Raw genomic sequence first — 13189 nt, forward strand, 5'->3', positions numbered from 1 at the left:
AATTGAATTTTTATTTAGAAGAAGAACCATTATCGGATGATGAGGATTTGGATATTCTTTATTGGTGGAAAGTAAATACGAAGTATCCGACTTTGCAAAAGATTGCGAAAGATATTCTTGCCATTCCTGTTTCTTCCGTTGCTTCAGAAAGTGCTTTTAGTACCGGAGGAAGAGTTATTAGCCCTCATCGTTCAAGACTTCATTCACAAACTGTGGAAGCATTAATGTGTTTACAAAATTGGATGATGGAAGACATAAAAGGTAAAAGTCTAACTTTTACTGATTTAGTATTGGTTTTGTTTTTGGTTGGTTATCTTATTTTGTTTTTGTTTTTAAAATTCTTTTTCTAAGGTTCTTCGAAAGATGCTTATGCTTGCTCCACAGTAATTGATGATTCGGATGTTGATGAAGAACAACAAATAGATGCGATTCAACTAGTACGCTTTAACTTTAATGGATTTGTTTTTATTTACTTTTTCTTTATTGAAAAACTAACTTATACTTGTTTGATATTTCCTTTAGGATCTTGATGAAGTTGAAGAAGATTGATCAAAATTTATTGTAATTTTAATGTTATGAAATATACACTATGTTTCTCATTTAGTCTTTCATATTTGATTTTTAATCATGTATTTAGACAAGTGTTTTTACGTTTTAGTATTTATTTTGTATTTGAATTTCATGGACTCGAACAAGTATTTGTAATACGATAATAAGTTGCTTACAAAAATACAAAAAAACTCGAAAAAGGTTCAATTTTGACAAATCAAAGATGCTTTGTATAAGACCCATTAAGGACCCTAGACCCTATCAGACCCGTAGGGTCCGGGTCCGGGTCCGGATCTGAAAATTTTGGACCCTTAGGGTCCGGATCCGGGTCTGGATCCCAAAAAAAATAGGGTCCGGGTCCGGGTCTGGCCAGACCCGCTCTAGACCCGCCCCATGACCATCCCTATAGAGGAGGCTATGTGGTGCAGCCCATAAGAACCCGAGCTGCACCTGATTTTGTGCAAGAGTCAGGGTACGAAAAACTGGATGGAGATCAACTGGCGCCACATCGCTCGTTGGGATCATAGACTTGAGCTGCTAGCCCAAGGTGCGCCGATCGATGTTCGTGGCGCACCTACTACACCGGACTACATGCCGTGGTTCCTCTTCATCACTCGCTGATGGATGACACCATGTGGCATCATCTCAGCATCACATTATGCACCTACGATGACCCAATTTGTAAGTCTTCATTTGCATTTAAATGATTAAGTTGCCGATTACATAATATAATATTACATTAACTGAATATTAATTGCAGGCACAAGGTGCAGCAGCAGTGATGCGGTACAGCCACGAGGAGCCGATAAGGGAGATTGCGCAAGGCATGCTCTTTGGCACGTAGTTCCAGCATTTCAAACCGGAATTCGCCGCAGAGTCCTCACCGGCTACCGCCGATGCGCACGTCTCATCTCCTGCTTATGACTATCATTTGGAGGAGATGGACCTTTCATACCCCGTTGACGTTGCGGGGACCTCGTAGGCTGGGCCATCGCAGCCATCACAATACCAGTCCCCTCCTCTGCCAGAGCGACACCCGAACGCCTCTTACTACCGTAGGAGGCGTAGGAGACCAACTTAGTTGGATAGGGTAAATGAGGGTCATGAGCGTTAGCGTTTCTTTTTTGTGTATTTGAAATGACTATATATATATATATATATATATATATATATATATATATATGTGTGTGTGTGTGTGTGTGTGTGTGTGTGTGTGTGTGTGTGTGTGTGTGTGTGTGTGTGTGTGTGTGTGTGTGTTTATTTAGTTGTATATTTCAAACATTTGTATATATTTAGTTGTATATATATGTTTATTTACTTTATCATTGTCTCCAACCTTTGACTTACGAATGTTCGGAGTTTTGGCGATAAATCATCCCGCCTGAAACATAAATTGACTTATAATAACTTATTCTAATGTCTCTAATGCAAATACAACAAATAACAACACAATAATTAGGAAAAAAAAAAGTAAAGTAGTTGTTCGGTCAGAAAAAGTCAAAGTGTTGTTCGCAGTTAGTAACTGCGAACAACTATTTTGTTTTTTTTTTACCTGTTCGCAGTTACTAACTGCGAACAACTCCAAATCACTGGTTTGAGATTTTCACGCTTAGTTTTAGAATAAAGTTAAAACTTATACTATTTGGTTCATTTTGTTGATAAATTCTCTTAGTCATTTCAAATTTTCGACCTTGTGCAACCATTCTTGATTTTGGGCTTTTAATTTAACCCACTAATTTAGGGGGCCCCTTTCACCCTATAACATAAGGAGTAGAGATCTTAATCACACTTTTATGTTTGTAAGAGGCGATCTCTTGAGAGATTATCTTTAATTCGATCGGCCTATAAAAGAAATGTAGAATAAGAGTAAGCATTAAATTTTAATGGGTTGAACTTGAAAGACATCTCACAGAGAGACAATATCTCAAGTTACCGGCTGTTTATGTTTTCATGTAGGATTGCTTTGAAGCAACACTTGGGATGCATATAGGTGTAACTCTTCATGATGAAGATCAAATATGTTATATAGGATAGGAGAAACAAACTTTAAATGTCTTAATTGTATGTAAATTTAATTTGCTCTTTATATATGTTTAGTGGGATGGGGAGTTTCAATTCATGATTCTCGTATTTGCCTTGATGTTATTACAAAATTTAGGGGCAAAATTTCTACACCTCTGGAAGGTTAACAGTAACAATAATAATTTTAAGCAAATCAATGCATTATTAAAAGGTTTTTCGTTGTTTTTAAAGCTAACATAAATATTTTTAACAAAATGCCTAAATAATCATTCATAGACCAAAATTAGATAATATGTTTATGCTTATACTTTGCTTCGCACAATTATATAAGACGAACTCAAGTTGGTGATTCCATTTTCAGAATAATAGATAAAAATCTCAATTTTATACATTTCAAAAGATTTAAATTGCGAAAACTTATGTAACTCAATGTGTTTAAGAAACTTCAACCAAAAAATGACTTTATGAAAAGTTAACAAAAAGACATTGCTTTTAGTTAGTTAATTAAACAAGTCGACTGATACAACTAACAACCATTTATCAAACATTACGAGCATCTCATTGTTTTGTCTTAAGCCTTACTCCATCAATTTAAAAAAAGAAAATTAAAATTCATACACGTGGTTAAAGTTGACGTTCAAAATTCAAATTCTCGCTCCGAACCGTCGGTTTATCTTTCTTTAAAAAAGCAGAGGAGCGGGAGATTACTGTTCAATATTTCTACTCTGTTCAAAATTTTTCAAAAACTTCTTCAATTCAAACTTCATTCAAAAAAGTTCAAAGTAATTTTTCTTTGTAATCGCAAAAATCTTTTACTCTAACTTATGAATTTCTCTTTTTTTTCTTCTCATAAATGATAACATTTTAAGTTCTTTCGTTTCCATTTGATTTTGTTTTTGTGTGGTTTCTTCATCACAAGAAATGGATTTTCATGCGTTACCGAGGAAAGAACTTCAATGTTTATGCAAAAAACATGGAATTCCTGCCAATTTAAAGAATGTTGAAATGGCGGACCGTCTTTCTTCCCTTCTCCAGGTATGTTTCTCTCCGAATTTCATTTTTTGTTTGCTGGGGTTTTTCTGCTGTTTTTTAATTGAAATTTGTACAATTTTGATGGGTCATTTGTAAATATAGGAAGAAAAACCCTTGAAAAGAGGAAGATCTTGTTTGAAGAAATCGAATAATGTTGTTGAGGTTGTTGGTAATGAAGAAGTGTGTGAGATTAGAGAACCAAAGAAGGTAAAATTTAGCCCTCAAAATGATACCTTTATTTTTGAGAAAACTGATCCTCGAGAAAGGAGGTTACTGGCTAGAAAGACAAGGGGTTTTGGGAAATCTAGTTCGAAAGAAAACACAGTTTTAGTTACTGAGAATTTGAGTGATGGTGTAGATAAAAATTTTGATAAACCAGTTGAAGGAATTTTGACGAGAAAGTCCGTTGTGGTAAAATCTGATCTAATTGTAGAATCTAAAATTGTTGATAAACCTGTTGAAAGAATTTCTAGGCGAAAATCTGTTGTGGTCAAGCCAAATGTAGTTGATGAGACTCAAATTGTTGATGATGTTGTTAAACCTGTTGGACGAATTTCTAGGAGAAAATCTGTTGTGTTAAAGCCAAATACAGTTGAGAGGACTGAAATTATTGATGACATTGATAAACCTGTTGAAAAAATTTCGAGGAGAAAGTCTGTTGTGGTAAAACCGGATTCAATTTTAGATTCTAAGGTTATTAATGATGTGGAGAAGCCTGTTGGAAGGAGGAGAAAATCTGTTATGGTTAAATCAGATACAGTTTTAGATGGTAACATTGTTGATAATGTGGAGAAAGCTTGTACTGAAGGAGGGAATCTACAGCGGAATATGAGGCCTCGAAGGAAGATGAAAAGCGTCGATGACTTGCTGCTTTCGCCTTGTGTTGTGAAGAAGGTGAAAGGAAATCGAAAGAGGCGAGGATTTGTTGAAGAAGTTGATATACCTCTTGAGGAGTTGGTTGTGACAAGTAAAGAAATCGTTGAGACTTCAGGAAAAGATGATGATGATGGTGTTGGGAATATGGGTGCTAATAATTTGGCTGACCGAGATCAGGCTAGGAGACCGGTGAAGCAAGTGAAGGAGGTCAAGGCTGGAGGTAAGGCAATGGTCTCAAAGGGGAAGAGGAATGATGATATATTGGATCAAACCGATGGAGGGAATCCACAGAAGAATTTGAGGCCTCGATCGAAGAAGATGAGTGTTGATGACTTGCTGCTTTCGCCTTGTGTTGAGAAGAAGGTGAAACGAAATAGAAAGGGGCGAGGATTTGTTGAAGTTAATGGGCCTCTTGAAGAGTTGGTTGTGACAAGTACAGAAATTGTTACCGAGACTTTAGAAAAAGATGATTATGGTGGTGTTGGGAATATGGGATCTAGTAATTTGGCTGAGCAAAATCGGGCGAATAGGCCAGTGAGACAAGGGAAGAAAGCGAAGACAGGAGGTTATGCTACAGTCTTAAAGGTGAAGAAGAATGATGAAGTATTGGATTACACCATTGAGAAGAATGATCAAAAAAGGTTTCCTGATGTGGTGGTACACTTCAAGAAAGGAAATAAGGGAAGGAAGAAACCTTCCATTATAAAGAAACAAGATGCCAAGGAGGTCAAGGGCGTAGTAGTTGAAGATCTAGGGGAAGGACATGGTGGGGCTAATCATGTTCCGAAACGTGAAGGTGTGAAGAGTATAGGTTCAATAAAAACGAACAATCATGTCAATGAAGATGTTGAATTTAAAGCAATGAAAGTAATGAGAGGGTCACGTAGGCAAGCAGGAATCTGTAGAGATAATACTTCAGCTAGTGATCAAGTTATAGAGGAGGACAAAATGCATCAAAGTATTAGTCATTTGGCCGTGGATGATCATGAAATATCAGACCAATGCATAAATGGGTCAGAAGCCATTGACTGTAACACAGTGAAGCCTACTTCTGTTGAGACAGATCATATCCTAAACAAGGAGACTATACTGGGTGGTTCTACTTCAGCAACAAGCATTTCAAAAACCAGGCAGACTAAAATGGATGGTAAGTATGGAATTTATCATATTACTAATGTCATTGTGATTTGTGCGCGTACTTTTTAATGCTATATAAAAATATATTAGAAATAAAGTCATCTTATTTGTTCTAAACTAAATTAGTATTATGGTATACGTAACCCGCGATTTAAAATCATGGAGTGACTGCCATTATAAGTTGTTATTTTAACATATTAGCCATTATTATCTTTTTTTTTTAAAAGAATGTATTAGGTTTAAAAGGTCTACTATAAGCACTGATGTGAATATATTTTCTAGAAAATTACTATGATAAAATGATTTTTCTCAAGTTAACAATTCACATTGCGATATCCGCAAAATGAGTAGTATCACCGCGACGTGCCACGTCCGTAACATATAATTGCGATGACATCCACGATTTTGTTCTATTGTAGGTTATCAATATCTGTCTTTAATACATGCTTCTTAATGATTAGTTTGTTATTTCAGATGTATATCAAGTAAATAGATACACCCCTTTTCTTTAGAAAAGATAGCTAAAAATTATTAAGGGGCTAAGGTGTGTTCTCCTTATTGCTCAGAGAAACCACACTTAATGGATAGCACAGCGCAGTCAGAGGGCTTCTTGGAAAAAATGGATATCACTGATCAGATTCAGGCCTTTGAAAATGCAGTAACTTCTGAACAGACTCCTGCCAACAATGAACATATATTGTTGCAATACATTAGTGACGATGAAGCTGAAAACTCTGTGCAAGCTACCAAAGTTGAGAATGCTTCAAATATGAAATATGCAGCTGACAATGATTCTTATGAAGAAACTGTATCTGTACTTCCTGTCACTTCTAATCGACTGTTGAGTGGTACATTGTGTGGCTCCATGACAGCAGTAACCAGTGTGGGTCAGTGTCTTTCCATTTTGCTGCTAGCTTTGTTGCTTTATTTTGATTTGGCGAACTTGATACATCATTAATTAGTCTTTAACTTCCATTTGCAAGTTATTTCCAAAATGTTTTGCTATGCTAAATTTGGTATTTTTGTTTGTGCTGATTGGATGCAGATGAATCTATCTATATCGCTTCCAGGAGTAGTAATATCAGTTGTCCTGGTGTTGAGCAGATGTCCTCTTCATCGGGTAAATCAAGGGGTGAAATGACGGATATTGGGCCGTCTAAGCTTAGTGAAGGACTTGAATGCTGCAACACGATACAGGATGAAGAATGTGTTGGACTTGATAATGTTTATGTAGAGTCCCATTGTCTAACTAATTCCTTTAAGAATGAAACTGTACCTGAAGAGAAAATAACTGATGGTGTGGCTGTGATAGTTGAAAAATCAGATGTACAGCCCACTATGCAAGTGGAAACTGCTGGATCAATGGGATCTAGTATTATTTTAGAAGATGTGTTGGCTCCAGTAGACGAAGGGAATGTCCAGCAGCAACCCTTTGATGTGGAAGAGGACAAAGATATCGAAACAGCCACACCATTTTGGAATCTGAGGATGGATTCCAGTAGCAGTGATAACAAAGATTCTCAACTGGTTCAGTCACAAAACAAAGATGATTCCGGGGCTAGGACAGAACCCACTTCAATTAACACCTTTCTATTACATCTGGAATCACAAGTCGATGGTATGTTGTTTTAATTCATTATCCACCCTTTTTTCACGTCCTTAGAATCCGGTTTACTTTGATATGTTTACTGATCAATTGTTTAGGGAGGGAAGAGTGATTTAATTTAATGTCACTAGTGTACATGTTACATCAATTGTTTTGCAATATCTTCTTTCGTGCTTTACAGGTGCTTTAAGAGCGCTTTCTGGTTCAACGAGTGAGGAAAAAGAAAGCTGCAACGTGGCGTCAGAAAGCGATATTGCTTGTTTAGCTGATTGTGTCAAGACCAGCAATTTAACCGAAGAAGAGATACTATTAAATTTTGAACAAGATGAGGAGAATGTTAAGTTAGAAGCTACTAGGGATGACATGATCAGTTTTTGTGAAAGAACAAAGCTAAAGCAAGAGAAATCTGCTGGGGGTACAAGGCAGGATGCTTTTGCATCTTTCAATGGGGAAGAAACCCATGTATTGTTTCAGGAAAGGACTAGGGATCAGGTACTAAATGAAGAAAACATATGCTTGGACGTTTTTGGCAGTGTCACGAGTAAAAGATCTGATTGCTTTTCAGTATATGAAAAAACAAAGAATCTAAAACAAGGTTCTGAAGAGGCTGCTGAAGACACGGAATCTCTTTTCAAGAATGAATGTGCTGATCCTGTGAATGTAGAGGATAGAAAACTGTCAGAGGCCTTGGATTCTGAAGATGTAATGGCATGCTTTTGTGGTGAAAGTATATGTGTTGATGTTTCTGAGAGCATTTCAGAAGTAAAAACTATTGTTACCGAAGACAAGGTAGAATTTCAGATGAAAGATGGTAATCATGATTTGAAAATCACCCCACAGCAAAAAAGTCATTGCCAATTTGAAAATCTGCACGAAACATTTATTGCTCTATCAGGTGAGATTTCCATAATTATGTCTTTCCATTTCCATGTTTTTTTTCCTAGTGTCTGTCCAATTGGGATGCATATTCTGTTTTTTCCATCTCATATTTGTTCCTTATAATTGATACAATAGCTTAAATAAATAGTAAATATTGATGCTGAATGCTATCATTTATGTTTTATTTGAACCTGTTAGAAATGATTTGTTTTATTTTGTGCAGACAATTCTCCAGGCCTTTCAGGTTCATTTCCAGAAGAATGTCACAATACTCACAAAGATACTCCAAGCAGCGGTTTTACATGCTTTTCAAATGCTTCCAATGTTGACTATGTTGCTGAACTGCCAGAAGAGGCCAACTGCATACCGGACTTTTGTTTTGAGAGCAACAATATCAGGCTAGCTAAAAGCAATGACTTGGAGTCTGATAGGGCTGCTTTGACAACGGAACAAAATATGCTTGGTTTGGGAAAGGAAGTAGAAGATCTTATCTCCTCTGCTGATTTGGCACTTGAAGGAGTGAAAATACCTTGTAATGTATCTGAACAAATGAAGGATTTGGAGCCTACTGTTGTCAAGGATAATGAAAATTCAGTTGATGACGGGGTGAACAATGTGATTACTTTGCAAGTTCAGGATGGTGAACAAGCTGAAAGATCACATTCAGAAAGTATTGCAATGCCAAATGGTGAATTGAGAAGCATAAACAATGAATTTTCTGAGAGTTTTATGAGTTTTGAGACCACTGCATCGGTGAGAGCAATGGATTCCCACCTCAGTGATGATATGATTATGGAGCAAATGGAAAACCGAATGAATTCAGTTCTCTCTGCTCGAGATTCCACTCCATTAACTGCACAAAAGAAAACAAATTTTAGATTTCACATGGACAGTGTTGCTGCTCAAGAATGTGAGAAACCACAAACACATTATTCTGGTTTTTCTTCTTTCATTTACGACAAAGATTATGTTCATCTGAGTTGTGATCTTTTAAAATTTAGTCAGAAAAATAAATTTTGTAGATTATAGGTTATTGACTGACGATTAAATTGGTAACTGTAGTGGATTTATTTTTTCTTTGGTGTGATCTATGTCTGTTTGCTATTTACTTTATGGAAAATTGTTATGTTTTTTAATTGATTTTCGTTCTTCTGCAGCTGATTCTGTAAATGCAACTGAGAAGGAAGTGGGAACTTTGGCTCATGTAACAGTACAAGTAAAGGAAGATGAAAGCTTGAGTGCTTGTGGAAAGGAGAACCCAGAAACTACAACTCCTAACAAGCTTGATGAAGTTGGAAAAGCATTTAATTTTCAATGTAATTGTCTATGTTTGATATTGTTTTATTTATAAGTCTGACTAGTTTATTACTAAAATTGCCTCCGACTACAACAGCCTATTTGTGCAATGTTTAACGTTTGTTCTGAAAATTAACTTTATATTTATGCAGCCAAGTATGTGGGTTCAATCATGATGGGATTTGAAAATATTCATCAACAAGAAGGATCTATGGAGGAAGCAGCAGAAGGTGTAAACATTAGTGAAAAGGAGCTTTGTAATGTTGATAGTGAAGTTGAATTTGGCACTGTCGATAGAGGACTTGCTATGCAACACAGTGTGTCGGTAGATATACCAAAGGAAGGCAAACATGGCGGTGTAGATGAAATCATAGAAGTGTGCTTAACGGAGGTTGGCAGGTCAGAACATATGGTTGGAGATTGGAAGAATTCTATTAGCTTTGATGGCAGACATCTTGAAATGTGTGAGAAAAGTGGTAGCTTAATTTCTGGAAAAAGCACCTGTAATATGAATGTTGATGCAGAAACATGTGCAATTGAATCAGATTCTTTGCAAACTACAGAAGAAAACAGATGTTATGAAGCTCACCGAAATAGTATGTTTTTGAAAGGAACTTTGCATTAAATCATTATTAAGAAGGTTTCGACATTGAACTGCAAGGTTTTTCATATCTTATAACTATTGTGGCTCTTTTCGCAGTTTTCATTGATAAGAATGAAGGATTGCATGAAGATGAATTCATGCTTTTTAAGGATGATCCTATTATTGAAGGTTAGTTGCATTATGCTTTTTTCTGCGGATGTGTTTTATCAGTTCCCTTTGTATTGTTTTACTCATGCTGCTTTCTGCTTTGTCTTCAATTAATGAATCAAAACTAGGTGACAATCTGGAGGTTGAGGTAGAGGGAACAACATCAAAAGATTTGGTTAATGAGATGCATGATACAACTGATAGTGTTGATAAGCAAAATCTGGTTGAGTATACCAGTTCAAAGGACACAGAGCCAAGCAACTACATCCATTCAGCGGTTCTGGTGGAATCCCATCCTTTGAGTGAAATTGAAAATGGTGCAAGAGTATTTGAAGGGTCTCTAGAATATGCCTCACAAGAGCAAATTGACATTGAAATGGATTCTGGAAATAGTACAGGACTGGAAAATAGTGCTGGTGAGCAGAAAATGGATGCAGTCACAGACGACGAATCAGGTGACCTGCCTTGTGATATTGCTGATGTTTCTCATGTTGACACCCATAGTATCCATGCCAATGATGGTAAGTTTGATGTTAGATATTTCTGTTGATCTAGAAGGATGAATGATAGCTTATGTCTACAACAACATTCCATAACCCCATTGCCATTATGTTTATGTCTGTGAAAAACCTTTTTTGGGTATAGTTTGTACTCATGTTGGATTTAGGCTAATCATGTAATCTTGGCGCAGAGAATTGCTTTTTAAGACAACAAATTATGAACGAAGAGGTTACAAATAGTACAATGGCAGAACATGGTGATGTTTCTGGTGAATCTTTCTTACTTTCTGAAAAGGGAATTAAGAAGGATGGTGATGATTGTGATGCTGGTGACAATATAGCAGATTCCTCATCAAACTTGTTTATGGTGAATTGTACCCCTTTGGTGCCTTCATATCAGCTAATGGAGCCCACTGAACCAGCATGTCAACAAGGCATGATCAACACTAATCTAGATGGTGAGTCGTGAGAACTACAACTTCGTAAATGTATCAGCTAATAGCGTTGGATTGATGAAATGTTGTAGTCAACATTCATCATGAAACTTTTGTTGAAGTTGAATATCAAATATTGTGTATCGTATTCAATATTGCTGTGTTTAAAGTTTTGAAGAGGCATGATACTAAATAGTAAAGTGTGTTCTACTTCATGACTTGTTTGTATATTTCTTGGATATGCAGAAAATGAAGACATGAAAGCCGACACGGATTCTGATCTATTTACAGATTCTGAGATGAACATGTTCTGGGAGCAGATGGATAAGAGCGAGGTCAAAGAGCTCCAAACAGAAGCTACTGATGCTACTACATTCTCCGTGAATGAGTATGAGATCGAAAATGTGGAAATCGACAGATTCAGCACTCAACATGGTGTTGAGCACTATGAGGAGAGTATGGAGCTTGAGAATTGTGTAAACGCAGAGGAGATTCACCAACCAGTAGTTGACAGTGAAAAAGATAATCATGCGGACCAAGTTACTCTAACAAGTGCAGATTTTCATAAGCAACTCGAAGATGGTGGGAATTTGGGTGAACATAAACTTGAAGATGTCGATCAGAATGAAGAAAATTGCAGCAGTATTGACACGGTCGCTGATGCGCAGGCCTGTGTAAATGATCAGGAAAAGGAGACTAGCAATCCCTCGTCTGGGGGAAGAATAGCTGAGAATAGTGCAGATGTTCATCAGAAGTTCAGAAATGATGGTGATTTAGGAAAGCACAAACTTGAGGACATCAATCAGAATGAAGATACACGTGACAGCATAGAAACCATCACTGATATGCAGGAGTGTGTAAATAACAAGGGAAATGAGACCTGTAAAAATCCTTTCTCTGGGGGCAGAATAGCTGAAAATAGCATAAATACCGACAACTTGAGAAGTGTATTGGTTCATGGAACTCCGAAAAGGCGCCAACTTTTCATGCACGATATGAAGGAGAATACACCAGCCCCAAAAAAGCTTCAAAGGGTTAATGCAACAGCTGCAAAACCGAGTTTCAGAAGGAAGGCTTTGGAAGATATTCATTCGGAGTTTTAGATGTTAGAAATTGACGTCTTTTTGCTCTTAATTTGCATATCTCGTGCATGTGTAACTATAAGCTGTATTTAAGACATTCATATGAGGAATCATCTGACTGTTGATTGACTTGTGGTCTGTAATATCTGTTGTTTGTTCAAGTTAGTTGTGTGAAATTTGTTTATGTTAATACAGATTGTTGAATAGTACTCCTATTTAACCTTTGTGCTGTTCTTTATTCACTTTCAGTTTATAGGACTTGTGATTATGCAGATGATATCTATTGGTTGTAAGATTGTTGTTTAGACTAATTAGGCCTATCCAATTTTTGATATTTCAACACAAGTAAATGAGTCAAGAGGTGTTTATTTGGGTTATCGGGTTGATTTCGGATTAGTTTTTTCATGTCGGTAAAATTGGGTTTTGTGTCCATTGATATATAATTTTAATGAAATCGGTTAAGTTGGGTTCAGTTACAAGGATTGGGTAAATAACGGGTCGTCGGATTTGTTTTGAATACCTCTAACTTCTAAGTCAAACACTCAAACATATTTCCTTACTTCTTGATTAGCACAAATGTAAAGGGGCACAATACTGGTGTATAACTAACTAACTAGTCGGGTGTTTGAGTGCCAAACATCATAGCAATTACTCTTTTCATCCATCCTTGCAACATACAAAATGATGTTTTAGACATTGTTTCTACTTGATGGGTTTGGGGCCATTCTCTGGTCCCTTTTGGAAGAGCAGGTGACATTACATCTTTCAAGGCACTCAACTACAATTTCAGAAAGGTTTTAATACTCATCTCCTCTCTTGTTAAAAGTGTTTATTATTACCCACATGTGAGTTTTTCCACGCCGAAAAAAAAAAAAATATATCACTTTATAAACTTAAGAATAACTCCTACTACTATCCATTGGTTTTAATAGCGAACCTCTTTTAGGTTTGAATTTGTATTTGGGTTACCTCTTCTCTTCCTTATTTAGATTGCACATGCTTTCTGAATTCTAACGTATTACAAG

The 13189-nt window shown here is 36.5% G+C and overlaps 1 protein-coding gene across 1 annotated transcript; it reads left to right on the forward strand.

The window, feature by feature from the left end:
• The first annotated feature begins 3140 nt into the window (after positions 1–3140).
• LOC130810118 (uncharacterized) lies at positions 3141–12441 on the forward strand. Its single transcript, XM_057676071.1, has 12 exons — positions 3141–3606; positions 3706–5626; positions 6183–6503; positions 6662–7234; positions 7404–8117; positions 8325–9011; positions 9259–9417; positions 9550–9993; positions 10098–10169; positions 10277–10669; positions 10840–11106; positions 11329–12441. Exons 1-12 carry the CDS (start codon positions 3493–3495, stop codon positions 12183–12185), a joined length of 6522 nt encoding a protein of 2173 aa, XP_057532054.1. The 5' UTR covers positions 3141–3492; the 3' UTR covers positions 12186–12441.
• The last annotated feature ends 748 nt before the right edge of the window (positions 12442–13189 follow it).

This window comes from Amaranthus tricolor, chromosome 4, assembly GCF_026212465.1.
Source record: "Amaranthus tricolor cultivar Red isolate AtriRed21 chromosome 4, ASM2621246v1, whole genome shotgun sequence".
In the NCBI taxonomy this organism is placed as follows: domain Eukaryota; kingdom Viridiplantae; phylum Streptophyta; class Magnoliopsida; order Caryophyllales; family Amaranthaceae; genus Amaranthus; species Amaranthus tricolor.